The sequence below is a fragment of the Lutra lutra genome, chromosome 12 (genome assembly GCF_902655055.1).
Source record: "Lutra lutra chromosome 12, mLutLut1.2, whole genome shotgun sequence".
NCBI lineage: Eukaryota > Metazoa > Chordata > Mammalia > Carnivora > Mustelidae > Lutra > Lutra lutra.
This window is the reverse complement of record NC_062289.1, coordinates 86417057-86443890: the sequence shown is the minus strand read 5'-3', so window position 1 is coordinate 86443890 and position 26834 is coordinate 86417057. Positions and strand designations below refer to the sequence as shown.

The window sequence follows — 26834 nt, the reverse complement described above, 5'->3', positions numbered from 1 at the left end:
AGATCCAGCCACACCTGAAACACTGTTACTCTTAGACTTCTCAGCCAGGTGCGTCAGTTGGTTGGCTCTCGTTGGCTGAAGCCCTGTTTGTGGGCAGGCTTTTGGTCACTTAGCGACTGAGAGACTTCCATCCAAGAACAACAGTGGTGCCTCTCAGGAATCATCCCCCACAGAAGGTCCCTCATGGGTTTCTCATGGCTGAAATAGGAGATGAGGACATGGTCTTGGGATTGGAAGTAAGGAGTAGCAGGTGCCGGGAAGGCTGAGAGAAGCTGGGGTACCATGGGGTGCAGGAAAATACTCCCCTCATCAGGCTGAGATATTCTGAGCCCCTACTATGTGCCAGACACTGGGGATCCAATGGTGGACCCTACAGACATTGCAGTCTGTTCTCGTGCTTATTGGTAAGTAACCTCTTAAATAAACGGACAGTGACAAGTTGGCAAGGACCTCAAAGTTCGCTGAATTCTTCCAACAACCCCTATCTCTGTTTTCCAGGTGAGGAAACTGAGGCCCAGAGAGGTGAAGGTGACTTCCCTTAAGTCACGTAGCTACTCAGATTCCAAGCCAGGATTCAAACCCAGGTCTGGCATCACAGCTTTTTAGTTCTTGTTACTTTTTTAAAAAAAATCTGTTACTTATTATTTACTTTTAGTTTCAAAGATTTTATTTACTTGAGAGAGAGCACAAGCAGGGGGAGCAGCAGAGGCAGAGGGAGAAGCAGGCTCCCCGCTGGGCAGGCCATGGGGCTCGATCCCAGGACTCTCGGATCATGACCTGAGCCGAAGGCAGACGCTTAACTGACTGAGCCACCCAGGCGCCCCTGTTTTTTTACGTTTTCTATTTCTCGAAGGTGTGAACTGCTGACAAAACTTGTGAGCAGAAGGGGGTAACACCCCACAGTTACGGAGGATTTACTACCTGCCAACCCTGTTCTGCGGGCTTTTTATTCTTTTTTTTTTTTTTTAAGATTTATTTATTTATTTGACAGACAGAGATCACAAGTAGGCAGAGAGGCAGGCAGAGAGAGAAGCAGGCAGAGAGAGAGGCAGAAGCAGGCTCCCTGCTGAGCAGAGAGCCCGATGCGGGGCTCCATCCCAGGACAATGAGACCATGACCCAAGCTGAAGGCAGAGGCTTTAACCCACTGAGCCACCCAGGCACCCTAGGGCTTTTTATTCTTAACCATATGGGGTGGCAAGATTTAGACTCAAAGTGGGACTGCCTGGATTTGAACTCATTTTGCTCGCTGCATGAGGCCAGGCAAGCCATTTCATCTTGGTTTATTTATCTGTAAAATGGGGATGGTAAAATCGCTCCTACTTCTCAGTGTTGTCCTGACAAGTAAAACACACAGCACAGCTCAGTGAACATGAGCCATTTTTCCCGAACCCTCTCCTAACACCTTATGAGACACGGGGGGTGAGGGTAGGAACGGGATGACATGATGCTGTTATTTCTTCTGTTTTACAGATGAGGAAACCAAGGCACAGAGAGGTTAAGTGACTTGCTGAAGGTGACACAGCTTGAAAATGGAAGAGTGGGAATCGGAACCCACTTATACACATTAAGCCTGTTAATTTCGTTGGCAAATGTAAGACTCCTCTGTCCCTTCTGCCATCTAGGGTGCAGCTCAGGGACCAGGCCAATCTGGCCTAGAAGGAAGAAAAACAAATCACACTTCATATAAAGACCAAAGGCAGCCATTCTGCTGTTCTGGGAATGGGAGTGGCTCGTGTCAAGGGAAGGGATTAGTTGTTTGCAGGTTTTGCTAGCGCAGGACCAGAATAAGGGGGATGCCGTTTCTTTGGACTTGAGGTGGAGCCAGCTGCATGGTAGGCTTTGATATCCAACAGGTCTGGGTAGTAATGCCAGCTCTGCCCCTTCCTGTGTGACCACAGGCATGTTACTCACCTTCTCTGAGCCTTGCAGATTCCATGTGAGGGTCTGGGGAGAAAGAGCTTGGCAGATCAGCAATACACCTTGCAGGGGGGTGCCTGGCTGGCTCAGTTGGCAGAGCAGGTGACCAGATCTCAGGATCACGAGTGTGCCTGTGGAGCCTCCTTTTAACTAACTAGCTAAGGAGCTGGTGAAACTGGGAGGAGGCTTAAGTCCTTGGGAGAAAGAATTCAGTAATTGGGGGGTCAGTGGCAAGAAGAAGCTTTAAGGAGTGGGGAGAGGCCCCGTCAGAGATGGAGGGGACAAGGAGAGGAGCTGGCAATGCTATGGAATGAGCCGGCAAGACCTTCCAGGTCTCTGTGCTTTCAGCAAAATTTCGCTCATACCCAGGATGCAGCTTTAGGCTGCTGGCACGGATACCAGAGGAGGGGCCCTTGAAGTCAGGGACTCTGGCCCTTCCGGTCACTCCCCTTCCCCCATGTGCCTCCCAGCCTGCCGTGTGCCAGGCCCGCGAGTTGTGGTGGGGGACAATTTCAGTTCCTTCTTGGGGCTGGCAGGTCCTGCCCACTGCTGGGGTGGCGTGGCCGCTGTGGAAGGAAACTCTGCCTCAGACCCCAGCTTGGAGCAGGTCTTCCCCTGCTCGTGGCTAAGACAAGTGGGCGGGGAGGTGAGATCTGGAAGTGAGATGGTAGGTCCTGTGGGCACCTTCCCAGGAGGACTGGCTCAGGCCCTGAGTCATGTGCCAGTCACCCAGCCCCGACTATGTGCCCAAAGCTGTGCCAGGCTTGGGGACGCAGGTGCGAGAAAAGCAAACTCCCTGCCCTTGTGGACCTACCATCTAACGGGGATTGGGGTAGTGACAGGTTAGGCACAGAGTCATCAACCCCAAGTACGTGGCCTACAGTTGGTTTCTCCTGTGGTTTTTTCTGCCCCCCCTCTCCATCCCATGTGCCCTCTGGCCTCCTCGCGAGTTCCTCCTCATCTCGCCTTCTGAGAAAAGCCCACGGGCCTCCTGATCTCATCTCTCCTCTCTTCTTGCTCTTTCTTCTCTAGCCACACTGGCCTCCTTAATATGTTTCTTGCCTCTGAGGCTTTGCATTTGCTGTTCTCTCTGCCAAGAATGCTTTTCCCTCTGGATATCCTCATGGTTTGTGCCCTTATTTCCTTCAGGCCTTTCCTGAAAAGCGCCTTCTCTGGGAGGTCTTCCTGGCCCCAACTAGCAACCCTGGAGGGCAAGCTCATTATCACTCACACTTCCTATGTTCTTCCCCTGCTTCATTTTTCTTCTTGACTCCTAACTTCATCTACTGTGCTATGTGAATGTTGCTTCCTTTTCACCCCCTTTGGTAAGAGAGGGGAGGAGCACTTGTCTTTTTTTCTTTCTTTTTTTTTAAACATCGTTTTGAAGGGGGCACCTGGTTGGTTTAGTCTGTACAGCATGAGACTCTTAAGATTTTATTTATTTGACAGACGGAGATCACAAGTAGGCAGAGCAGCAGGCAGAGAGAGAGAGGCAGAATCAGGCTCCCTGCTGAGCAGAGAGCCCAATGCAGGGCTTGATCCCAGGACCCTGAGATCATGACCTGAGCTGAAGGCAGAGGCTTAACCCACTGAGCCACCCAGGTGCCCCAAGACTCTTGGTCTTGTGCTTGTGAGCTGGGACCCCACGTTGGGTGTACAGCTTATTTTAAATATACCCACCCCTAATTTATTGAAGAGAAATTCACATGGCATAAAATTGACCATTTTATTTATTCTTATTTATTTTTTTTTAAGTTTTTTGCTGGGGAGGGGCAGAAGAAGAGGGAGAGAGAGAGTCCCAGCAGACTCTGTGCTCAGCGCTGAGCAGAGCTCTATGCAGGGCCCGATCTCACAACCCTGAGATCACAACCCGAGCAGAAACTAAGAGTCGGACACTTAACCAACAGTACCACCAGGTGCCCCCCAGAGTTTTAATTTTTAAGTAATCTCTATACCCAACCCAGGGCTCGAACCTACAACCCCAAGATCAAGGGTCAGGCGATCTACCAACTGAGTCAGCCAGGCGCCCCAGAACTCTATTCCTTAATTATGGCTGAGTAATATTCCATTTTATGGATGCACCATATTTTATTCATCCATTCATCTGTTGATGGACACTTGACACTTGGGTCGCTTCCAACTTTTGGTTATTGGGAATATTGCTGCTATGAGCAGGCATGGACTTATTTTTACCTTGTATCCCTCGTCCCTGGGACACAGTCATGCTTGATAAATGCTGGTGGAAAGAATGACTGGAGGAAACAAAGAATGACTTGGAGGAAACCAAGGCACTGGACTCAGTGGGGTGGGGCTGGGAAGAGGGGATGGCTGGGTGAGGACTTTAAGGAGGAGCCTGGAAATGGGCCACATGTGCAAAGGCCCTGAGCACGGTGCATTGCTGGAGCAGAAGGAAGCCAGGTGGCTGAAGCTGAGGGAGTGGGGATAGGACACCATGCATGAGAAGCATGAGAAGCTGGAAGGGGTGGGCAGAGTCCAGGACAAGTAGGACCTTGTCACTCACAGGGTGGAGGTGGACGTGCTTCTGAGGCAGTGGGGAGCCATGGAAAGGCTCTGAGTAAGAGAGTGCTGTGCCTTGGTTTGCCTTAAGTTTTACTAGGATTCCCTCAGAGGAAGATGGATTCACCCGGTGCAGGGGTTGGAGGGGCAGCCGGGAGACGGGAGAGGAGGCCACAGCAGCTGTCCTGGTGAGAGCTGAGAGTTGATGGTGGCCTGGGATGGGGAAGTGGTGGCAAGGATGGAGAAGTGACCGACTCAGACATGGTTTGGAGGTAAAATCATCAGGATTGGTAACCGCAGCCACAACTCAGTTCTGGTTCTCAAATTCCCCTTTCCAGGCCTTCTCAATCACGGCCTCTTCTCCAGCTCTCCCCAGTCCCCAGCCACAAAGCTGCTCAGCCATTCACAGCTGCCAAAGGCTGGGATGACAGAATATCCCTCAACAGATGAAAGGATAAACAAAATGTAGCATATCCGCACGGTGAAATACGGATCGGCCACAAAGAAAGGAAGTACTGATAAATGCTGTAAGGCTCATGGACATTGAAAACACTATGCTAAGTGAAAGAAGTCAGGCACAAAAGCCCTATACTATGATTCCACTTACATGAAATATCCAGCATTGATAAATCCATAGCAACAGAAAGTAGAGGCAACCTACTGAATGCGAGAAGATATTCCCAAATGATATATCCAATAAGGGGTTAATATGCAAAATATATAAAGAACTCATGCAACCTAACACCTCAAAACCAAATAATCCAATTAAAATAAGCAGAAGACATAAATTGACATGTTCCCAAGGAAGACATCCAGATGGCCAATAGACACATGAAGAGATGCTCCACATCACTCATCCTCAGGGAAATGAAAATTAAAACCACAATGGGATAGCACCTCACTCCCATCAGAATAGCCAGAATTAAAACAACCACAACCACAACCACAACCAGAAATAACATATGTTGCTGAGGACGTGGAGGAAAAGGGACTCTCCTGATGGTGGAAATGTAAATTGGTGCAACCACTGCGGAAAACAGTGTGGAGATGCCTCAGAAAATTAAAAATAGTAACACAGTATGATCCAGTAATCCCACTACTGGGTATTTATCCAAAGAAAGTAAAAACACTAATTTGAAAAGCTATATGCAATCCTGTGTTTAATGCAGCATTACTTATGACAGCCAAGATATGGAAGCAGCCCGTGTCCACCCACAGATGAATGGACAAGGATGTGGGGTAGATACACAAAATGGAATATTACTCAGCCATAAAAAAGACTGAAATCTTGCCATTTGCAACAACATGGATCGACCTAGAGGGTATATAATAAGTCAGACAGAGAAAGACGATCTTCATACAATTTCACTTACATGTGGAATCTAAAAAACAAAAATGAACAAATAACAACAAAAAAAACAGAAACAGACCCATAAATACAGTGAACAAACTGGTAGTTGCCCTTGGGGAGGGAGGTGGAGATGGGCAAAATGGGTGAAGGGGAGTGGAAGACACAGGCTTCTGGTTGTGGAAGAGAATCACAGACATGAAAAGGACAGCACAGGGAGGACGATCAATAATACTGTAGTAGTGTTGCACGGTGACAGATGGCCGCTGCGCTTGCGGTGAACAGAGCATAAGTACAGAGTTGTTGAATCACTATGTTTTACACCTGAAACTAATGTAGCATTGTGTCTCAAGTACACCTCCATGAAAAAAAAAAAAAGACAGAAAGTAGATTGGGTGTTGCCAGAAGCTGGAGGGAGGGGAAAAAAGGGAGTGACTGCTAAAGGATGTGGGGTTTTACTTTGGAGTGACAGGAATGTTCTGAGACTAGATAGTGTTGGTGATTAAACATCATCAATGTACTAAATGTTGGGGGTATAGCTCAGGGGTAGAGCATTTGACTGCATCAATGTACTAAATGTCACTGAATTGTTTCTTTTATTTTGTGCTGGTGACGTTTTTTTAAAAAGAATTTATTTATTTATTTATGAGCAAGAGAGAGAGATTGAAAGCATGCATGCCAGGAGGCAGAGAGAAAGAATCTGAAGGGGACTCCGTACTCAGCACGGAGTCTGATGTGGGGCTTGATCCCACGACCCTGAGATCATGACCTGAGCCAAAACTAACAGTACGACCCTTAACCAACTGAGCCACCCAGGCACCCCTGTGTTGGTGACTTTTTTTTTTTTTCACAAGCAGGCAGAGAGGCAGGCAGAGAGAGGAGGAAGCAGACTCCCTGCTGAGTAGAGGGCCCGATGTGTGGGCTCGATCCCAGGACCCTGGGATCATGACTCGAGCCGAAGGCAGAGGCTTAACCCACTGAGCCACCCAGGTGCCCCATGTTGGTGACTTTTTAAAGCTCGGAGCTCTATCTTTTTTTTTTCTTTCTTTATTTTTAGCTTTATGGAGGTATAATGGACAAATTAAAAGTAAGACATTTAAAGTGTACACTGTGATGATTTGATACATATATAAACATTGTGAAGATTCCTCTCCCCTAGTTAACACATCATCAATGTGTTTTAGCATTTCTTTTTTGTTTTTTTTTTCTTCTTTTGGTGAGAACATTTAAGCTCTACTCTCTTAGCAAATTTAAATTATACAAACTGTGTTATCAACTAGTCACCATGCTATATATGTATGTATACACACACACACACACACACACACACACATGCATTTAAATATTTTATTTATTTGTCAGCGAGAGAGAGCACAAGCGGGGGAGTGGCAGGCAGAGGGAGAAACGGGCTCCCCGCTGAGCAAGGAGCACAATGTGGGACTCGATCCCAGGGCCCCGGGATCATGACCTGAGCCAAAGGCAGACGCTTAACAGACTGAGCCACCCAGGTGTCCCTCACCGTGCTATATGTTATGTTTACTTTGAAATGGTTAATTTTGAGGGCACCTGGCTGGCTGGCTCAGTTGGTGGAGCATGCAACTCTGGATCTCAGGGTTGTAAGTTCAAGCCCCACGTTGGGTGTAGAGATTACTCCAAAAAAAAAAAAAATTTTTTTTAAAATAAATAAAATGATTAATTTTTTGTTACGTGAATTTCACCTCAATTAAAATTACAATAAATGTTGAGGAATTTAAAAAAAAAAAGATGCCAGGTGGTTGCTTTCTGCCTCTTTCACCCATGGAAAACCCCAACTGCAGCATGAGGGGCTCTGAGAACCAAGGTTCACAGACTTCTGGGAACATTTCCGCACATCAAGACCCAGAAATCTTTGTGCCTGGCATTTTTCTAATCCGGTGAGTGTTTACAGTTGCAGAAATTCGGGCTAGGCTTTCCTGGCTGAAGAATTATGGCAGCATCCGGCATAGGTGGATTCAGGGGTTCAGTCACTATCAGATGCATTTAGGTATCTGTCTTGCTCCATGTTGTGGGTCTTGGTCCTACTTTCTCCCGTGCTGGCTTCACTATCAGGGAAGCCCTAGAATTCAACCGCTCCTCTCCACCCCCCACTGCTTCTGTTTTGCTCTAAGCGACAACCATCACTTGCTTAGACTAATATAATAGGATCCTCCCTGGTCTCCTGCCTCTATCCTTCTTCTGGTAGTTCATCCTCCTCACACTAGCCAGGACCATGTTGAACCCAAGACAGACCATGTTTCTCTCCTGTTCTCAAAACCCTCTCATGGCTCCCCATTCTTCTCAGAGTAAAAGTAGAATCTTATGATCCACAAGGCTCTAAGCCACCTGGTTCAACCAATACTCTCTGACCTCATTTCCTACGATTACTTCACTGACCTGCTTGGCTGCAGCCCCACTGGGCCTGTTCCCTGTTCTCCAAACATGCTTGGGATGGTCCAATCTCAGGACCGTTGCATGTGCTGTTTCCTCTGCCTGGAACAATCTTCTCCCGGACATCTACATGGCTCTCTCCCTCACTTCATTCAGGTCTCTGCTCCTCAGAGAGACTTTCTCTGAGCACCTTGTCTAAAGTTTCACTCGCATTCTTTCTACCTCACCATGGCTGACTGTCTTCCTAGCACAGATCACTTCCAGAACTCAGTTGTTGACTGATTAAGGAAGAGCACCTGACACATAGTAGGTGCTTAGTAAGAGGCTGTAGAACGAATACATGATCCTGGTCTGTTCCGGTCCTCTCTTGCCCTCAGGCCAGGACCGGATAATGACTGAGTCCTGGAGGGTGGCAGCAAGAGCCAGAAATTTAAAAAAGGTCCAGGAGGTAGAACAATGTTATTTTGGGTGGAATAAAAAGAACAGCAGTTCCTGTTTGCTGAAAGCACCTACTATGTGCCATGAACTTTATATTCACTGTCTTTACTTTACAGACGAGGAAGGAAACAGAGACCTAGAGACGTGAACTGACTTCTCAAGGGCCCACAGCAATCAAACGGCTCAGTGGGACCCGAACCCCATGCCCACCCAACTCCAGAACTTTCCCTCTTCACTGGGACAAGGGGTAGGGTTGCCAGGCACCCTGTTTATATAATACAGTTCTCGACTGACTTTGTCAAAACGCCCGAAATGTGCTGTATTCAGGTTGTTGTCGCTTTTTTTTTTTTTTTTTAAATAAATTACAAATTTTTAGCAGAGTTGTTTTTCAGATGCGGCTGGGAGCTAAAATTTCTAAATCTGGCAACGCTAGTCAGGGAAGAGCTCCGACTCCAGGCCTAGGGCTGCAGGACCTGGTCTCGCCCACGACCCCAGATGATTTTTCCCCTGCAAATCCGCGGCCGGTCCTTACCCCTAGAAGCGCGCAGTCTCCAGGGCCTAGGCCTCTTTCCTGGGATAGGGCACTGGGGATTTGGGAATTAAGCGCGGTCCCTTTAAGAGCGGTTTCGGGAGCCGGCCAGCGGGGGCGTGGCGAACTCATGGGCGCGCCGAGTCGGGGCAGGCCAATCCGGGGGCGGGACGAAGGCGGGGCGGTCCCGGCGTGGGTGGGTTGCGAAGGGTTAAAGGGGCGCGCCCGGGGGTCGTGGACCGACCGGCTGCTCCCGCCTCCTTCCGCCCAAGTGGCGCTCTCCCGCGGCTGCGCTAGCCCCGCCACCCAGGAGACAAAGCGCCACCGCTGCCGCCGCCACCCAGCGGGTCCCGGGCCATGGCCGGGCCGCCCCGGGGCCCCGCGCCTCCCGTCCCGCCGCTGCCGCCACCTCCCTAGGCTGCACGGCGAGGTAAGGCCGGCCTGGCGAGGGGGGGGACCTGCGGGTGGCCCTGCGAGGGGACGCGAGACCGGGCTCGAGCCGTCGTGGGCCTCGGGATCCCCGGCTGTCTGGGAGACCTCTGCTGGAGAAAGCTGCCCATCTGCGATAACACGCCACTGGTAATTTACCCTCTGGGGACCCCGGCTGCCGGCCGAGCTTGGCCGCCGACCCCCGCCCCATAAGGGACCTCCACCCGTGGTGGAGCTCTGGTTCCCACGTTCTGCGGTGAACCACCTCATCTGGGCTCTGGCTGTCCTTTAAGGAACACACCAGACACAAAGAAAGGAGCAGAGGGCAGCCAGGAGCAGTGCCAGACCTGGAGAAGCAGCCTCTGCAATGGGCAGTGGGGCTGCTTCGGGCCTGGGCATGGGCCCTGGGCTCTCTGTGGCCCCTGGTCTTGGAGAGGCCCTCTTCCTCGGGGTTCTCAGCACGTTTTTCTGTCTGTACCTGCCACACCCTCTCCCCCATGCCCACTGTTGGGGACACTTGTGCAGCTGGATTCAATCTCAGCACCTGCGGTCTGGCTTCTTGAATTGAATGCCAAATGTCATGCCTCAGTTTCCCCAGAGTCCAGGATTCTGGGCCAGCTGTGTCCCTGGAGACCTTGAATTAACTAATTTGCCTTTTGGACAGCTTCTTTCCTGAGTGCTCACTACCTGGTAAACATTTTGCAGAACGACTTCTCAGGATTTATTCAATCCTTCCCAGAGGGATAGAGATTAATATTCTCACTTTATAGATGAGGCTCACCCCGACTCCCAGTGGCAGTGCTTTCGGTTCCTTTCCCAGAGTTTGCCAGTGGGTTTTCCTCATTCTAGCCCATCCAACCCACTCCACAGCCCGTTTGGCAGATGGGAAACAGGCTGGGAAAGGTGAAATGACATTTTTTAGATGGAGGAGAGAACTTAGCCCTGGGACCAGAGAGAGGCCAGGCTCCCTCCAGCTTCCTGCTTGGCCAAAGGCTGTTGAATCAACAGCAGTACCCGGAGTGGACTCTGAACTTGGAAAACAGCATGAGAGTGAGGAGATAAGTGGGTGACCAGGCCCTCCCAGGAGCTGGAGGTTGCACCCCTTCTGTTTCCTGCTCTCTCTCTCTCTCTTTTTTTTCTGGGCTGGAGGAGGCAAGAGTCATGGGCAGAGTGGGGTTCTGTGCTGGGTGGTGATCGTGGGCCAGGCTGGCCCCATTTGGGCAGCAGCAGGGGGACAGCTGCTGAGCCATGAGGGAAACTGCTCTTCCTTGGGTCTTAATGGGGTGGGGACATCTCAGGATCAGCCCCTTTGTGCTGGCTGCCTGGAGCATGTGACTCTGGGCACAGCACTGTGCCTTTGGACAAGTTACTTAACCTCTCTGTCTGCATTCTCCACATCTATGAATGTGGGTTGGGGGTGCAGAGAGATTTCAAAAGATAACTGTCTGATTCATTCCACAGGTATCTGAGCATCAACTACATGCCAGGCACTGGAATTCAGGCAGGAAACCCCTGCCCTCCCAGAGTAGGCAGAGACGACTCAGGTAATTTCAGGTTGGGGTGTAGGGGAGTGACTGGGGGTGTGTGTCTCTTGCGTACAGGGTGGTCAGGGACTGCTTCCCTGATGGTCAAGCTGACACTGAAGGATGAGAAGTCAGCCATGTGAAAATAGAAGAGGGCCATTCCAGGCAGAGGGAACAGCCAGGGCAAAGGCTGGTGTGTCTGGGGAACAGCAAGGAGGCTCCAGTGGCTGGAGCTGAATGAGCAAGGGGGAAAGAGGGAGGGGAAGGGCATTTGGAAGCCATGGGTAGGACTGAATTTAATACTGGGACAAGCAGGGAGTCATGGGAGTGTTTAGAGTAGAGGAGGGGTGTGGTTGGACTTTTCTTAACAGGATCCCTCGGTGGGGAATGGATTGTAGTGGGGCCAGGGGAGGGGCCAAGGAGGGAGTTTGGCTCTTACCCTGAAGAAAGAGGACAGGGAAGGTGCAAGGTTGGAGGCAGGGAGACGACCGGGAAGCTATGGCAGCTGTGAGGTAAGTGACGATAGGGATGGAGGACAGGGAAGGGGTAGAGGGCAGAGATATTAGACCAGTGATTTGGAAGAGGTTGGGATTGTGGGGGGGGGCATCAACTGGGCTTGATAAGTGCACAGTGGGGGTGAGGCGGGGAGGCAGAGTGCTGAGGGGAGCATTTGGTGAGGCTGAGAAGAGTATCAACACTACCACTGCTGAGGGTGTACTGTGTGTCCAGCACCAGGCTCGGCACCTTCTACAGAGTCACTGTCATGTCGCAACACCCTGATGTAGGTGCTGTCATGATCCCATCTTACAGATGTGGAAAAGGAGGCCCAGAGAAGCTTAAAGGTTTCCCGGCTCACACGACCCGAACACTACAGAGCTGACATCTGAACCCAGAGAAGAGCAAGCCGACACCACACTGGGCAGAGGGCAGGGAGGCAAGTGGTGGCCTGAGAGGTAGGACGGCGATGGGGCAGGTAGGGTGGGTGGTTCTTGTGCAAAATGGAGCCAGGGTCCACATGGAGTTGTTGGGGTGTGAGGAAGGACGCATGAGTCCTGTTTTGCAGAGAGAGGAACTGAGGCTTAGAGCAGGGCAGCCTGTGTCTAAAGTCACTCAGCTCAGGTAGGCAGAGCAGGGATTACATGCCCTGAGCCTTCACGGCCTCTGTCTGACCTTGGCCCCACTGCTAGGTCAAGACAGGCTGATCTCCGCTACTAAATCATAGCTCGTGTTGTCTCTTCCAGGAAGCCTTCCTTGACTGCTCCGGCAAGTTAGATGAGGTGGATTCAGTTGGGAGCAGTCGTTCCCCTCTGCTCTGGGTCAGGTTGCCTGGTTTGGCAGATGCTCCCAAGAGAGTCACCAGCCATACCTCATTCCTCCAGGCCCTGAGTAAGGCACCACCCAGGCTGGGGAATAAACGTTCATTGAGTACCTTCTGCAATCCAGGGACTTTACATGCTTTGCCTCTTGAAAAATACAGCTACTGTCCTGTGCAGAGTGGGGCTGTGAATCCCAAACAAACCGTCCATGAAATACTCCAAGGGAAGGTATGGCTATGTTGGGGGCCCAGGTTCCACCTCCCAGTTAATCCCGTCTGGCCAGTGTTGCCCCCATCATGCACTCTTTGGGGGAAAGTGGATAAAAATCACTGGCCAAAGGTATAGAGTTAGAGTCCTCTGCTTTAAGTGGGTATTAGATGCGCTCCGCATCCCTTTCCTATAAGTGTGGGCCAAGCCCTGGGCCATTTATCTGGGTTACTTCATAACAGTGTTTTCTGCCTCTTCCCTTCCCCCTCTGTTCTGGCCTCACCAGCCTCCTGGCTGTTTCTCAAGCATAGTAGCAGGTTCCTACCTCAGGGCCTTTGCACTTGCTCTTCCCTCTGCTTGGTATGTCTCTGGGGCTCCTTCCCTCACCTCCTCAGGTCTTTGCTCGGATGTTACCTTCTCAGTATAGCCTTTCCTGACTCCCACTAAAGTCAAACATTCCTTTGGTCCCTAATACCCTTGGCCCCTTCCCTGAATTTTATTTTCTACAGCACTGAAGACCACCTCGCAGACGTACCTTTATCTGTTTGTTAATGGTCTGCCCTCTTCCCCTGCCACTAGCACGTCAGTGCCACCAGGGCAGTGGCCCTCTCTCGTTTATGGCTGTACTCCTCGTACCTGGAACAGTCCTCGGCACATAGAAGGTCTTTAACAAATTTGATGAATGAAGTTTGATGAGTGAAGGCCCTACAGCCTTCCAAAATAAGTTCTGTTCATATCCCCATTCCAGGGATAGGCAAATCAAAGCCAGTTATAAAAGCGGAGCTGGGACCTGGAAGGGACCACAAAGAGACAGCCGGTCTGGTTTCTGGGGATGCTGAAAACCTCCGGGCCTGAGATGAGGCCTGGGTTTGAATTTCAGTTCCGCCCAACCTGCTTTGTGACTGTCTGAGAGTAACTAGCTCTGTCTTTTGTTACCCCACCTGTCAAATAGGGGTGGTGGGAGTCTCTACCAACGGGGGTTTGCTGCGAGATGAAATGAGTTAATACATACAAAATGCTTGGCCTGCAGTAGTTACGCTCCACCTTACCTTGGGGAGACTTCGGGGGCTAGTTAGCCCTGCATTTGGGCCCTGGCTCTGATCCTGAAGAGCTGCGTGAGCGTGGCCAGGCCGCTTCTGCTCCAGGAGCCTCAGTTTCCTCAGCTGTGAGGGGGTGGGGAGGCGTTGAGGGCCGCAGGTGGCCAAGGGGGGCAGTGAGGTCACAGCGAGGTGCGGTGCGGGGAGGGACCTGGTGGCCGTGGCCGTGTGAGTCACGGTGGGCTGTCTTGGGGAGCAGGGACAGGCCCCTGCGCCCGGCCGCCATGAAGCTGAACGAGCGCAGCCTGGCCTTCTACGCCACGTGCGACGCGCCGGTGGACAACGCGGGCTTCCTGTACAAGAAGGGCGGCCGGCACGCGGCCTACCACCGCCGCTGGTTCGTGCTGCGCGGCAACATGCTCTTCTACTTCGAGGACCCGGCCAGCCGCGAGCCGGTGGGCGTCATCATCCTGGAGGGCTGCACGGTGGAGCTGGTGGAGGCCGCCGAGGAGTTCGCCTTCGCCGTGCGCTTCGCAGGGGCCCGGGCGCGCACCTACGTGCTGGCCGCCGAGAGCCAGGCCGCCATGGAGGGCTGGGTGAAGGCGCTGTCGCGGGCCAGCTTCGACTACCTGCGGCTCGTGGTGCGCGAGCTGGAGCAGCAGCTGGCCGCCATGCGGGCCGGGGACTGTCCGCACCCGCCGCGCCGTCCGCGCGCGCTCCCGCCCAAGGAGAACGGCTGCGCCGTGTGGAGCGCGGAGCCCGCGGCCGCCAGCCCCGCCCCCAGCCCCGCCCCCAGCCCGGCGGGCGCCTCCTCCACCGGCTCCCGGCCGGGCGCCGCGCCGCCGCCTCTCCCTCCCCGGCGGCGGGCCTCGGCGCCCAACGGGCCCCTCCGCGCTGGCTCCTTCGCCCAGCTGCACGAGCTGTATGGGCAGGAGGTGAGGGCGCTGAGGAGCCAGTGGCTCAGGAGCCGGGCCCAGCCCTGACGTCACCCCAGTGGTGGGGGAGCTGGTTCCAGCTGGACCCCAGCCCCAGGCCTCGCTCTGACAGGCCCTGCCCTGGGAGACCAGGGTGGAGGGGTTCCTGAGGGAAGTCGGGGTGGCCTGTTTTCCGGGACCCGGCTCCGAGGGGTGCTTTAGAACTGTGGGACTCAAAGGGGGCCCTGTGCCTGCTTCTAGGGAGCCTCCGGGGCCTCGGTGAGCCTCAAGAAGCCGGAGTCCTGGTATCCAGGGAACTCTGGCCCCAAGCGGGCCGGAGTCACCCAGCAAAGGCCTGTTGCTGTTAACAGGCCCCCACTGGGGTGACTGGGACCACGTGAGGATCTGGGGCCTGAAAGGCAATGCCAACTCAGCCCTGGTCCTGGCCGCTGGGACTGGCCCTGGACATGGACAGAGAGAAGCCTTGGCCTTGCAGCACCACACCTGGGTCTGACCTTTTGCTCCAGGGCCTGGCTCCAGGCCGCCTTCCTGACTCCCCAGTTTTTCATGCAGGTTTTCATGCGCGGCCGGTGCGCTGAGATGGCCTGCTCCCAGGGCTCTTGGCTTGCAGTGGGGCCGAGGCAGGACTTTGCTCTGGGACTCAGCCAGGCCTTGACGAGGTACTGCTGGCACAGCAGCGGCCCTCTGGTTTGGGCCATGCGTGTGTCCCTGTGGTGGTTCTCACATGCCTTCCCGACACTCCTTAACCACATACTTCAGTCTCCTTCGGAAGTGGGTCTTTTGCCCCAGCCTGGGCTGGGGCCTCTCAGGAGCTCGCCTGACCTTGTCCAGCCCTGAGCTGGGCAGGTGTGGCCTGAGCTGACTTTCTAGCCGGGTTCCCCAGGGATGGGTGGCCAGGAGCTGACTCACCACCCAGAAAGGGCCTGGGTGCTGATCTGGTACTGCAAAGAAACAGCTGCCATGCTGTGTTTGGCTTCTGGAAGCCCCTCACTCCACAGTCCCGGTCCACCTCCACCCCCAATATTCTGAGGGGGAGACCAGGTCTTGCTTTGCTTCGAGGCCGACTGCTGTTTTACGTACTCACCACAGTGGCCATTCTTCCAGGGAGAATCTCGGGGGGCTGGGACACCCCTGACCCTCAAGCTGGGTTTTGTTTACAGTCCTCAGTGCCCCACACTGGGGACCAACTGAGGACAGATATGCCCCAACCTGTATTTCCCCAGAGGGTCCCTCTTGGTGACAGTGGGCCTTGGTCCTGAGGCCCCTTCCTGCTGTCTTTGGAGACCCTGGGGCTCGGGGAAGAATGGGGGGGGGGGTGTCTGTGTCTGCAGTCACCAGCTCACTGCTGGCTCAGTTGACTGGGTCTTCAGTTTTAATTTAATTTTTAATACTTTAGGGTGTTTTCCCCCCAGCAACAGATACTGGTGTTTTCACTGCTTTTGTTTCTTGTTAGCTGGTGGGAGGGGATGAGGTGCCCCAGCTCTGGGCTGGCTGAGGGTCGGCGGCGGGCAGTTGGCACGGCTCCCAGGGAGAGGATCAGGAGCCTGGGCTGGAGACCGTCACCTCAAGAATCTCACCTGGTTTTCTACCTTCTTCCCAGTCTCTACACGTCCTGTTCCACTGACAGGTGCCTCTGGGGTGTTCCTACGCTTCCTGTGCCCCTCCTTTCCAAGTCGGAGTGGAGGGGGTAGGGATGGCTGCTGTTGTCTATAGGCTCTGGGTCTCCAGGGATGTTAAGATCTGCCCAGAGCCCATGTACTGGCCAGACCCAGCTGGTGGGTGAGGTGTCGGCCCCCATCCTGGTACAGGTTTACAAGCTCTGTAAAGGTACAGTGCCTACCACTGCTCCCCTTTTCCACCCCATCCCCCCCAAAAAAAGCACAAGATGGGGTCAGGCTGCCTCCAGAGTTGGGTGGGGACAGAGATATCAGGCAGCCTGGGAGGGGCATGTAAAGGCTAAAATTAAAAAATTGGTAAAAAAAAAAAAAAAGGCTGATTGTGTCATTTTTCCCCATCAAAATCCTTCATTGCAGAGCCGACCCTACAGGAGAAATGACTAGTAGATGCTGAGTGCCCATGGCTGATGCTCTGCCTGGCACATTCTCAACATCTTACAGCAGATAACAGCTCCGTTTTACAGATGAGGGAACTGAGACTCGAGTTGAGAAAGCTGCTAAGTTCACACAGCTGTAAAAGTGTCAAAGTAGGGACATAAACACCTAGAATCCTGTGGAAGAAGGGCAGAGAATTCCAGAGGAATATGGTGGTGGGGGGGGGGGGGTGGAGTTGCAAATTCCTTTTCAGAGGGGAGAGGAAGGAGGGGGGAAAGGTGAAGACTTAAAAGTTAACTGTGGGCTAGGGCTTGACAGTTGGGAGGGACATCAGGGATGGCAGATGGAAGAGTCAAAACCTGCCTCTTCTCACAGATGAGTTCGTGGTGGCTGCCTAGGGCCCTGGAAGAGAATTCTGACATCAATGCTGGTTCAGAGAGGAAGAGCCTGTGATGAGTGATGTCTTCTGTGAGCACAGGGTGGATGGTGGTGATGCTCAAACAAGACTCCTCGGGCTTGTTTGCTGGGCTACTGGGGGATTCACAGATGGGAAGGGGCTGGCCCAAGGTCCTCCTAATGTGGTTTCAGAACTTGAGTCACGTGTCTCCCTTGCCAGCCTGGAAAAACCGTGCACACTCAGGAAAATGTGGCTTAGGATGAGCAACCTACCATCCTCAGTCCTCTGAACAAGTTCATGAATAAGAAATGAAAACTATGAGGGTCAGGGAATCATGCCACTGTGAGCACCCAGCATGTGCTGAGTAATTACTCCCACCTCTCCCGGGACCACAGCTGACATGGGAGCCAGGGAAGTGGTTCCCCACACAGGCTGAGTCAGGGCACTCCCTGTGATGTTTGTGACCACAGTGTCTGCAGGGCCTGGGCTGTAGGATGGGGGAAGTCGCAGGAGAGAGATGGCCCCAAGAGGGAGGGTCACAAGGGTGTCCTCACGTGCCAGGCTTTTGAGGGCTGGAATGTTTCCTTGCAACCCGCTGAAAGGGGAAGGGGAGACAAGTCGGTCCATACCAGAGCGTTGGACATCTACCTGCTAGTATGTCAGTGTTTCTGCCAGACCGAGGGGGGATGTTTGGGGCATGTGTCTAAGGATGAGTAAAACATCCCAGAAGCAGGACAAAGTAGAGGAAATTGTCCTTACCAAACAGTCTTTGGGGGGATATTGTATATATTCAGAGGGATATTCTGAGAAGCCACTTGGGGGAGGGGTGAGAACCTCAAGGACGGCAACCAGGCCAAAAGCTATGGACTGGTTGCCACATCTATCTACCCTAAATGGTTAATTGTGCTGCTCCCGCTTGACTTTCAGGGATCAGCTAGACTTTAGCTGCTAAAGAATGGCTGTGTGACTGAATTTCAGCCAAGGAGATGTGAGTAGAAGGGTCTTGTTGCTTCTAAAAAGAGATACAATGAAGAGCTCTTCATTGCTCTCTGGGGATAGGTTACATCTGATGCCTGGAGCTGTGGCAGCCGTCTTGTGATCATGAGTAGGCCACACTAAGGAAAATATGCCCTGCTGGGTTGTACATATTTGAAGATATCCTTGAACTGACAAATCAACGGACCAGAAGGCTGCCCTACTCCTGGACATCTAGTAATTTGAGGTATTACATGTTCTTGTTTAAAGGTTTGAGTGGTACTTTTTTTTTTTTTTTTTTTTGCAGCTAGAGGTTTCCTAACAGGTAAGTTTGAATGACTGTAGCTGTTCCTTCTAAGGAGCATGGCTCTAGGTGACCAAGTGTAGGGCTGTTCTCAGCTCAGTGGGGTGAAGGTTAGTGCTGGGTGGTATTCCCTGAGACATCCATCTCCTCTTCGGAGCGAACAAATACTGAAAGCATAGCACTGTACTTATATGTTCTAAGAGGGGCTGTTTTGTCCCAACTGTCCACTCCTCCCAACCCATCCCCAGACACCTTAACTCATGTTACACAAACTTGGTTATTGAAAAGTTCCTACTACTTGTCCCAATTTCTAAAGTCGCGGCATCTAAAATTAAACTCTTCAAGAGCAGAAAAATGATAAACTCCTTAATTAAGCCCAACTCCAAATTTGCATTTCCTGATGAAGACGTTTTAAAAGGTGGGTCCCATGAACTGTTTTTTCACTTAGGGTTTCAAGACGGTTGCCTGCTCCTGACAGAGGGGTCAGAGCTGGCTTGGTCTGATCGCACTTGGGGCCACGGCCATGGCTGTACTTACCAGGAGGGGTGTGGGAAGCACTTGCAGGCTGGGGCCACTGCCACTGCACTCCCTTCATTGTTCGGGGGAACTGCTGTAGTTGTTTCTCCTTTGTGGGACCGAGATCCAGGGCAGTGCACCCAGGCCTTCCAGAAGGTGCGGATCAGCTCTGCTGTTGGTGCGCACCCACCCAGGGCTTGGCACTGAGATGCCAATCGCTGCCTCCCCCGTGCCGAGCTCACGTGATTCTTCTCTCCCCAACTATGGTCGCCAGGCAGGAGTTGGTCTCAGACGCGGGCTGAGCCAGGCAGGGTCCTGGGAACTTTGAATTTGGAGGAACAGACTCAGGTGTGAGGGGGCCTGAGAGAGAGAGACCGTCTGGTACCCCAAAGCCTGGCTGAATCTCCTGCCTCTGGATTTCACAGGGTCTTCTCCTGATCTTCCCAATAAACCGTTCGCACATCTCTAAGAGGATCCATATTGTTCTCAACCCAGCCGTTTCCGATTATGCCAAGACACCCAGCGGATGTTTGTTTCACACACCCATGCTCTCCTGTTTCATGAGCATCTGGGGCCTGGCACACCCGATGGGGCCAACACAAAAAATTAGCTCTTCCTCCCATCTGCTGACACCTGTGATGTCCTAGTCACCTCAGGGGGTGGGCATGGTTTAAAAATGCAGATTCCTGGGCCCTGGCTCCCAGAAATCTGGGTCAGGAGGTTGGAGGCAGGGCCCAGGGAGCTGCATTTTGAATAGGAAACAGGGATTTGAGGGCCACAGCGTAGGAAATGCTCATTTAATCTTCGAAGAAAACTTCTAAGGTGGTGTGGTAGCCAGACCCCATGATGGGCCCCGATGAGCCTTGCCTCCTGGTGTCCGTGCCTTTGTGTTGTCCCCTCCCGCACTGAGTCATGGCAGGCCTGTGTGCCAAGGGAATACCGTGGGAGTGACAGTAGGGCTCACAAGTCTGGGTCACGGAAGACACCGCAGCCTCTGCCCTGCTCCCCTTTGGCTGGCGTGTTGTGGGGACACTCGAGCAGCCCTGACAGAGGAATGGAAGCCCTCAGCCAACAAGCCAGCCCCAGCCTGCCAGTCATGAGGGTGCCATCTTGGGATCAGATTCTCCGGCCCCAGAACAGCCTTCAGGAGACTGCAGCCCCGGTGGTTGGCAGCTTCCTGGTACCCTCATGAAGGATCCAGGACCCAGAACCACCTGGTTACCCCACTCCTAAATTCCTGACCCGGCAGAGACTGAGAGGTAAACATTTACCGTTTTAAGCCACTCAGTTTTGGCATTGTTGTGTGGTAAGAGGCAGCAAACACAAGTAGATGCTATTATGATCTGGTCCATTTTACAGATAAGGAAACTGAGTCTCATTGAAGGACCCTAGATTACCTGATAGTGGAGAGTCAAACCCAGGCTAGGCTAAGTCCAAAACCAGTGCTTTTAACAACACCCTGAGGGCCTGGAGAAGGTCATGAAACCAGTGGTTTTATTCCTTCGTTGTGGCAGATGGGAACCTGACCTGGGGTGAGGAGTCACCTTGGCTAAGGTCACTCAAGGTGCTGTTTCCTGCCCCTTCCCTACTGCTCTTGGGTTTACGGGAGTGACGTCAGCCTCCAGGGTGCCCGCAAAGAGCACCTAGGTTCTACAGCAGCATATACGCTGTGCCTTTGGCTATGGAAAGCCTGGTCTTAATCTTTATTTATTTATTTATTTTTATTTATTTTTTTATTTTTAAAGATTTTATTTATTTATTTGACAGACGGAGATCACAAGCAGGCAGAGAGAGAGGAGGAAGCAGGCTCCTTGCTGAGCAGAGAGCCCGATGCGGGGCTCGATCCCAGGACCCTGAGATCATGACCTGAGCCGAAGGCAGGGGTTTAACCCACTGAGCCACCCAGGCACCCGATTTATTTATTTATTTTTAAAAAGATTTTATTTATTCATTTGAGAGAGAGAGACAGAGAGGAGCAGGGGTAGAGGAGAGGAGAGACAGAGAGCAGGGGGAGAAACAGAGGGAGAAGCAGACTCCCTGAGAACCTGGCCTTTGGAATGCTCTCTAGAATAGCCAGCCTGGCAGTCATGGGCTAATCAGCCAGAAGAGGTCTGGTTTCTTCACTCACCAGTAGGTGCTGGGAAGTGGGGCTGTTGGCCCAGGGCAGGAGCTTAACTAGTATCCAAAGGGGGGCAGGAGTAGGAAGCAAGGGCCATAGAGGCCCGAGGGTCAGGGCCTATGTACGGGTGGGCCTGCTTCTCTCCTCTGGCTTGCCACTTCCCCAGGCAGATGGAACCTCCTAACCTCCTAAGAATGCAAGTCTGACCACAGCAACTGCCTGCATCACACCGTCCATAGCTCCCAGTACCCTCAGTGGAAAGGCATATTTCCCACCATGGCCCAATGGGCTTCGGGATCTGACCTTCATCCTTCCTCCATCCCCCCCATCTCAAGTTCCAACCTCTTTTGGACCTGTTCCCCCATGTTCTGGCCCCTGCTTCTCCTCTAACTCATACAGTATTTCAGGTGTCCGCTGAGATGTCCTCTCCTCCAGGAAGCCTTCCTGGACTTCACTACTCATACTCTCATGGTTCCCCATGTTTCTGCCATTGGATCACTGAGCACATGTAGGCATTCGATAAATACTTATAACCTGGACAGTCACCCAATTTCCCCCAACTCAGCTCTCTGTCTCCTCTGTCCCCTGATTGGAATCTACCACCACCCTCTTCCAAGGCCTTCCCTGCCTTCTCTTATCTTTCTGGTCTCTCCAACCCCCACTCACCTATGCTCCCTAGTTCAGCATTCCATATGTCTGTGTTTTTTACTGCGTTTTCCACTCCAGATGGGCAGCGACTGCGGACAATATCAACACCAAAGATGATGGCCCAGGATGGAGCTGTAGTTTCCAGAGGCCGGGGGCACCTGCTTCTCTGCAGGTTCTTAGGTGGCTTGTGGATGTCATATGTGACTTCTTCTCTACTCTGGCCCCCACCTACACCACCATGGGGCCATATCCTGGGAATTTCTGCCTTCTGTTTTTCCAGAGCTGTGAACCGAGGGTCCAAAGAGTCAGTCCGTGGCGTTGCCTCATTTGAACCCTCACAACCACCTTATAGGGAAGTTGCCATTATTATTCTTTCCACTGTACTGTTTGGGAAGTTGAAGCACAGAGCGGCTTTGGCTTATACCCAAGGTCCTACGGTTCCAATAGATGGAGCCAGGGTTGAACCCAGGTGGTCTGCCCTCCCCTTCCCTCCCCGGAGCTCTTGACTCTCATCCTTTTCTCCAACTCTGAACAAAGGCCAGCCCTGCCTGAGATGTCACCCTTAAGGGCTAGCTCGGGACCCCCATGGATGGGGGCCTTGGCCTTACGTGATGCTGCCCTCGCTGCCTTGATGGGGTGCTCAGGCATCCCAGGGGGCAATCCTGCTGGGTTTGGAGTAATTAATTATCCTAATGAAGGTGATTAATCATTTGATTACCACTTTAAGGACATGTGGAAAGTTTCCAGAAAGGAGAGGTCTGTCTTGGGACACCATGTGGCCTTGGCTCATGGGTGAGTAACGCCATCTCAGGGACTCTCCTGACATTACTGGTGAAGAAAAACCCTGACACTTGAAGCAGAGACTCACCATCACGGGTTGAAAGAACCCGACCTCTGCTCGTGGGAACAGGTCACGTCGAGCCCTGATGTGCCGCACTAACATAATTTACACGCGTGGTTGTTCTTCATAACCACCTCCTGAGCTGGCTGGTTGCTGTGATAACCCCATTTTGCAGACAGGGAAATCAAGGTCCGAGTTACACAGCGTGGAAAGGGGTGATGCTCTGTTGGTTACTGGGAAGCCCATCTTGGCCTTTTCATATCGGGAGGCCGGGGACACCTCCTCCTCACTCTACTGGGTGATCCTGGGGCCATGACCTGTGGCCACTGATGTGGGGGCAAGGCATGATCTCAGGCCCAGAGTCTAACTTGCTTCCACCCTGCTGCACTGAGGACAAACATGGAATCTGATCCTTCCATTTTCCTTTGCCGGAGCCCATAGCACAGTCGCCGACAGAGATGTCCACGGGACCCAGGCAGATGGCACAGGCGAGGACTGAGGCGCATCACAGGCAAGTGACCTGTCTAAAAGGGGGGAACTGCTGTTACCTTAGAACTTGTGTCCAGTGTGGCCAGATCTTACGGTTTTCAAGAGAAGCCGGTAATTAGGATTTTTATGTGACACGTCCCCATATTTTAATGGTGGCAAACTAATTAAAAGCCAGTCCCCCCCGCCACAAAAACATCTTGTAAAACACCTCTGAGGGCCAGCTCGGACCTCCAATTTGCATCCCCAGCTCCAGAATAAAGCAAGCAGGACACCCAGACATTATTATACAATTCTGTATTGAGCGACGCGTTTACAGAACGTGTTCTTTTTAAAATTTTAAACAAAGTTCATCAATCTCTCATAGAAACGGTTTTGTGGGTTTTTGTTTTGTTTTTACCGTTATAGGACGCGAACCTGACAAAGTTGTTCATGGGTCTGCTAGCTTTCAGTACAACAGGATTTCCGTGTTCAAAAGACTATACGCTAAGTGCTTAATCAAATCCCGTCACACAAAAGCCAGATTGAGTCCTCTAAGATCTGTAGTCTGCGGGTGAGCCTGGGTTTCAATGTTGTGTGGGTTTCAACAGTAGAAAGTTGTGTGTTCCCTCACGGTCGTCTTAATTGAGACAGGGCGGTGGTGGCTAAAAGGAGATGTTTCGTTTGTTCCAGATTTGATTACTCTGAAAATTGGTCAGTGTTTCCTATTGTCAAAATATAAAAATATCTTCATCTGGATAAAAATGTATACAGTGGAAAACTCTTCAATGCATAGCCTGGGTGTACAGAAAAGGATGTTTTCCTGCAGGGTTTGTGTTCTTTTTCATTGACTGTGGAGTCTGCAGCCTGGCCTGGGTGCATGAGAGTTGAGATTTCTGGAACAGCCCTCAGTTGTCCCCTTCTGGTTACTGGATTTTCCTGCATCCTTGAAAACCCTCAGCCATCTCCCCCCAGGGCACTGGATTGGCACCAATTGTGGCCACCTTTTCTTTTCTTTTTTTTTTTTTTATTTGACAGAGAGAGATCACAAGCAGGCAGAGAGGCAGGCAGAGAGAGAGAGGAAGCAGGCTCTCCGCCGAGCAGAAAGCCCAATGCGGGGCTTGATCCCAGGACCCCGAGATCATGACCTGAGCCGAAGGCAGCGGCTTAACCCGCTGAGCCACCCAGGCGCCCCGCCACCTTTTCATCGTCATTCTGGTTTCAGCTGCGGAGTCACCAATTCAGCCTTCCCATGGAGAGTTTGACAAAGGAAAAGAAATAAAAACGGGAGAGAGAGATAGCGTTGAAAACCAATATGGTGGCTGTTCCATCCACACTGGGAACTCTCCCGCCAGAAACCCTGGTGACGAAGGTTCTAGAGGAAGGGCTCCTCTGAGTTTGGGGGGATTGAGTCTCTGCTCCCGAGAAGGTCATGTGTTGGAAGGCAGGAGGGTAGCCTTAGGGCCTGGGATACAGTGGTCATGCTGTGGTGAACTCAACCTTCTTGCTTTGTTCTGCCTTAACTTGGGAGTTGCAGAGGCCTTCCAGAAACAGCACCTGGGTCAGCTTGAGAGCGAAGATGGCAAGAAGGGGAAGAGGGGTCTCTAGTTGGAGGAATCTACTTTTTGGTCCTGGTGCTCGTGGGATGACCAATGCTGTTATTCTCTTAAAACACGGGGAGGGGAAGATGGTGGCCGCAGTCCTGCTCTGGAAAGCCAGTGGGGAAACTTCCTGTGCCAGGGCCACGATTCAGGGGAGCGGGGTCACTCTGGCTCAAGTGCTGTCCTCCAATCACCTGACCCCTCGCCTGGCTTCCCGGAGAATCCAGAAACACATCTTGTCTAGAGATGGACAGGCTGGGTGTCCAAACTTGGCAGCCCCCAGGTTTCTGACGAGAGGGCAAGGAAGCAGTTTTGGGGAGGAGGGCTGGCCACGGCTCACACCTCTACAACATTTACGACGGCACGGGACGCTCAGGGTTACTGAGGCTGCACGACAGACCGGCAGAATGGAACACATCCTCAACGGCATCGAGGTTTTCATTTAGAGTCTTTTGGACTTTCTCTTTTCAACATGGTTTCTGGAAGGGCAATAGCAATGTGCTGTGTCTCACAGACAGATACGGAAAAAAAAAAAGCAGTTCAAGGGTTATCTAAATTTTGGTCAGTCTTAGAGTGTTTTGTGATGGCTTTGAACAATTGTCTTCTTTTAATCTCATCTAGTGGCAAAAACGACACAACTTCAGTGTATACTTCGCAACAGTTGTGACAGCATCCTGATTTTATAACTCTCTGTAATATCAAAACAGCATTGGCTGGGAATAAATTCCAAAGGATCCTTTATTAAAATATCTAAAAGAGGTCTATAAATATTTATTTTTCTAAAAGAGTTTGGAGTTTCCAGGTGAATGTGTGGTGCCACATCGCTTCCGCCTCCTGCAGAGAGGCCAGGGTGGAGAAGGGGGTGCTCTGTGGGGCGGGGAGTGCCAGAAAGAGGAGGCAGTGGCACTTGCCCCGCCCGCTCACTCACAACGTCAGAGAACTAGGATTACAACAAAAACCGTAAACTGCATACCACTGCTGTCCCCTTTTGGATGGTTGAGTTCCTTCCTTCCTTCCCCCACCCCGTCTGGGGGAGTCAGCGAGAGTGGGGGGCGCTGGCCCCCTGGTATGCCCTGCGCCCTCACGCCCCTGCCTTCAGAACTCCCACTCCAGGGCCTCCTCCCGGTTGGCAGCTCTCTCTAGCCGGTAGATGATGCTGTTCAGGTTGGCCATCTTCTCATGTCGCCGCTGCAGGTTGGGGTTCACCTTGGCGCTGGGGTGCAAAGCCCCAGCTGTGTCGGCGGTGGGGCTGGCACTCGGCACTTTGGCAGGAGGGGCGCCGGGTGGGGATGGGGAGATGGGGGCTGAGGAGGAGGGGACGGGTGACACAGACATCATGAGGCCCGGTGAGGAGGCAGCCGAGGGTGAGTTCAGGGACACCTCCAGACTACAGCGCGAGGACTCTGAGACCGACTTAAAACTTAGAGGGTCCGGGTGGAGCCGCTCCCCGCCCTCGCTCTCCTGGGGGTGCTGTAGTGAGGGGCAGTCTGGCGTGGTCCCACCTGGAAGGAGGAGCCCCGGGGCCACTTTAGGGAGTCTGTCGTTACCCGGACGGTCAGGATTCGCCTCTTTGGGGGAACCGTGGCCTTTGTCTGGCTCCCCTGAGTCCTGGAGCTGGTTGCCCGCCTCTTCCTCTGCATCCTCCTCAGTCTGTTCCTGCTTAATCCTCACCTGGGCCTTGTCCTGGGGGGTCGGGGGTGTGATGCTCTCCTCGGAGCCTTCCCGAAGCTCCAGTTCCTTCACGGTAGGCTTCTGGTCCTCAGCCTCAGAGTCGGGGCTCTGCGGGGTAGGGTCTGGGTGGGAGTGGCCTGGCGGTAGGACACCAGGACCCCCACTAGGGTCGAGGTCTGGTTCGTCTTGGGTCCCCTCCACCAACATCTCCCGGCGCATCCGGGACCTGGGGCAGAGATGGTGGTGAGCGAGGGGCTGGGTGGGGGACCCAGCTAACCCCGGACTCCATCCAGTCAAGTGGCCTTGTGACCCCGCCCACTTTCCCCGGGGGGGGGGGGGTCTTCACATGCAGCGTCTTAGTAAGTCCTGTCAACAGCCTTACTCATGGGTGCTGTGCTGTTATTAACTCTCCTTCATATAAGAGGAAGCAAGCCTCACACAGCCAGTAGGTGTGGAGTCTGGGCTTGAACTCAGGATTGTTAAAGATTCCAAAGTTCTTGATCTAGACCTGTGCTGTCCAGTAGAGGAGCCACTAGCCACACGTGGTTCTTGAGCACTTTTAATGTGGCTAGTCTGAACTGAGGTGTGCTGTACGGGTTAAAATACACACTGGATTTTGAAGGCTTAATACAAAAAAAAAAG

The 26834-nt window shown here is 52.5% G+C and overlaps 2 protein-coding genes across 13 annotated transcripts in view; one reads left to right on the top strand and one right to left on the bottom strand.

Moving 5' to 3' along the window:
- The first annotated feature begins 9372 nt into the window (after positions 1-9372).
- PHETA1 (PH domain containing endocytic trafficking adaptor 1) lies at positions 9373-25381 on the top strand. Of its 8 annotated transcripts, none has more exons than XR_007121923.1 (6): positions 9374-9736; positions 11048-11130; positions 11839-12062; positions 13929-15143; positions 23575-23578; positions 25371-25381. XR_007121923.1 is itself a non-coding variant. In XM_047697632.1 (5 exons), the coding sequence occupies exon 5, from the start codon at positions 13954-13956 to the stop codon at positions 14650-14652; it is 699 nt and encodes a 232-aa protein (XP_047553588.1). In that variant the 5' UTR covers positions 9373-9736; positions 11048-11130; positions 11839-12062; positions 12351-12495; positions 13929-13953; the 3' UTR covers positions 14653-16567. The 8 variants fall into 8 exon arrangements, 6 of the variants coding, with proteins under 6 accessions (XP_047553588.1, XP_047553587.1, XP_047553584.1 ...); XR_007121922.1 differs by lacking the exon at positions 23575-23578 and adding an exon at positions 18978-18981; XM_047697632.1 differs by lacking the exons at positions 23575-23578; positions 25371-25381 and adding an exon at positions 12351-12495 and having other exon boundaries at positions 9373-9736; positions 13929-16567.
- Positions 23228-26834, bottom strand: part of CUX2 (cut like homeobox 2) — a 258224-nt gene continuing 254617 nt past the window's right edge. For all 5 annotated transcript variants that reach the window (XM_047697621.1, XM_047697624.1, XM_047697622.1 and 2 more), the window contains 2 exons: positions 24121-26418; positions 23228-23924 (listed from right to left, as the gene is read on the bottom strand). In XM_047697621.1, the coding sequence (XP_047553577.1) occupies positions 25617-26418 (802 nt within the window). In that variant the 3' untranslated portion in view covers positions 23228-23924; positions 24121-25616. The remainder of the gene's footprint in view (positions 23925-24120; positions 26419-26834) is intronic.

Excerpts from the sequence above, each read along its gene's own strand:
- PHETA1 (XM_047697632.1), top strand. The coding sequence starts at position 13,954 with ATGAAGCTGAACGAGCGCAGCCTGGCCTTCTACGCCACGTGCGACGCG.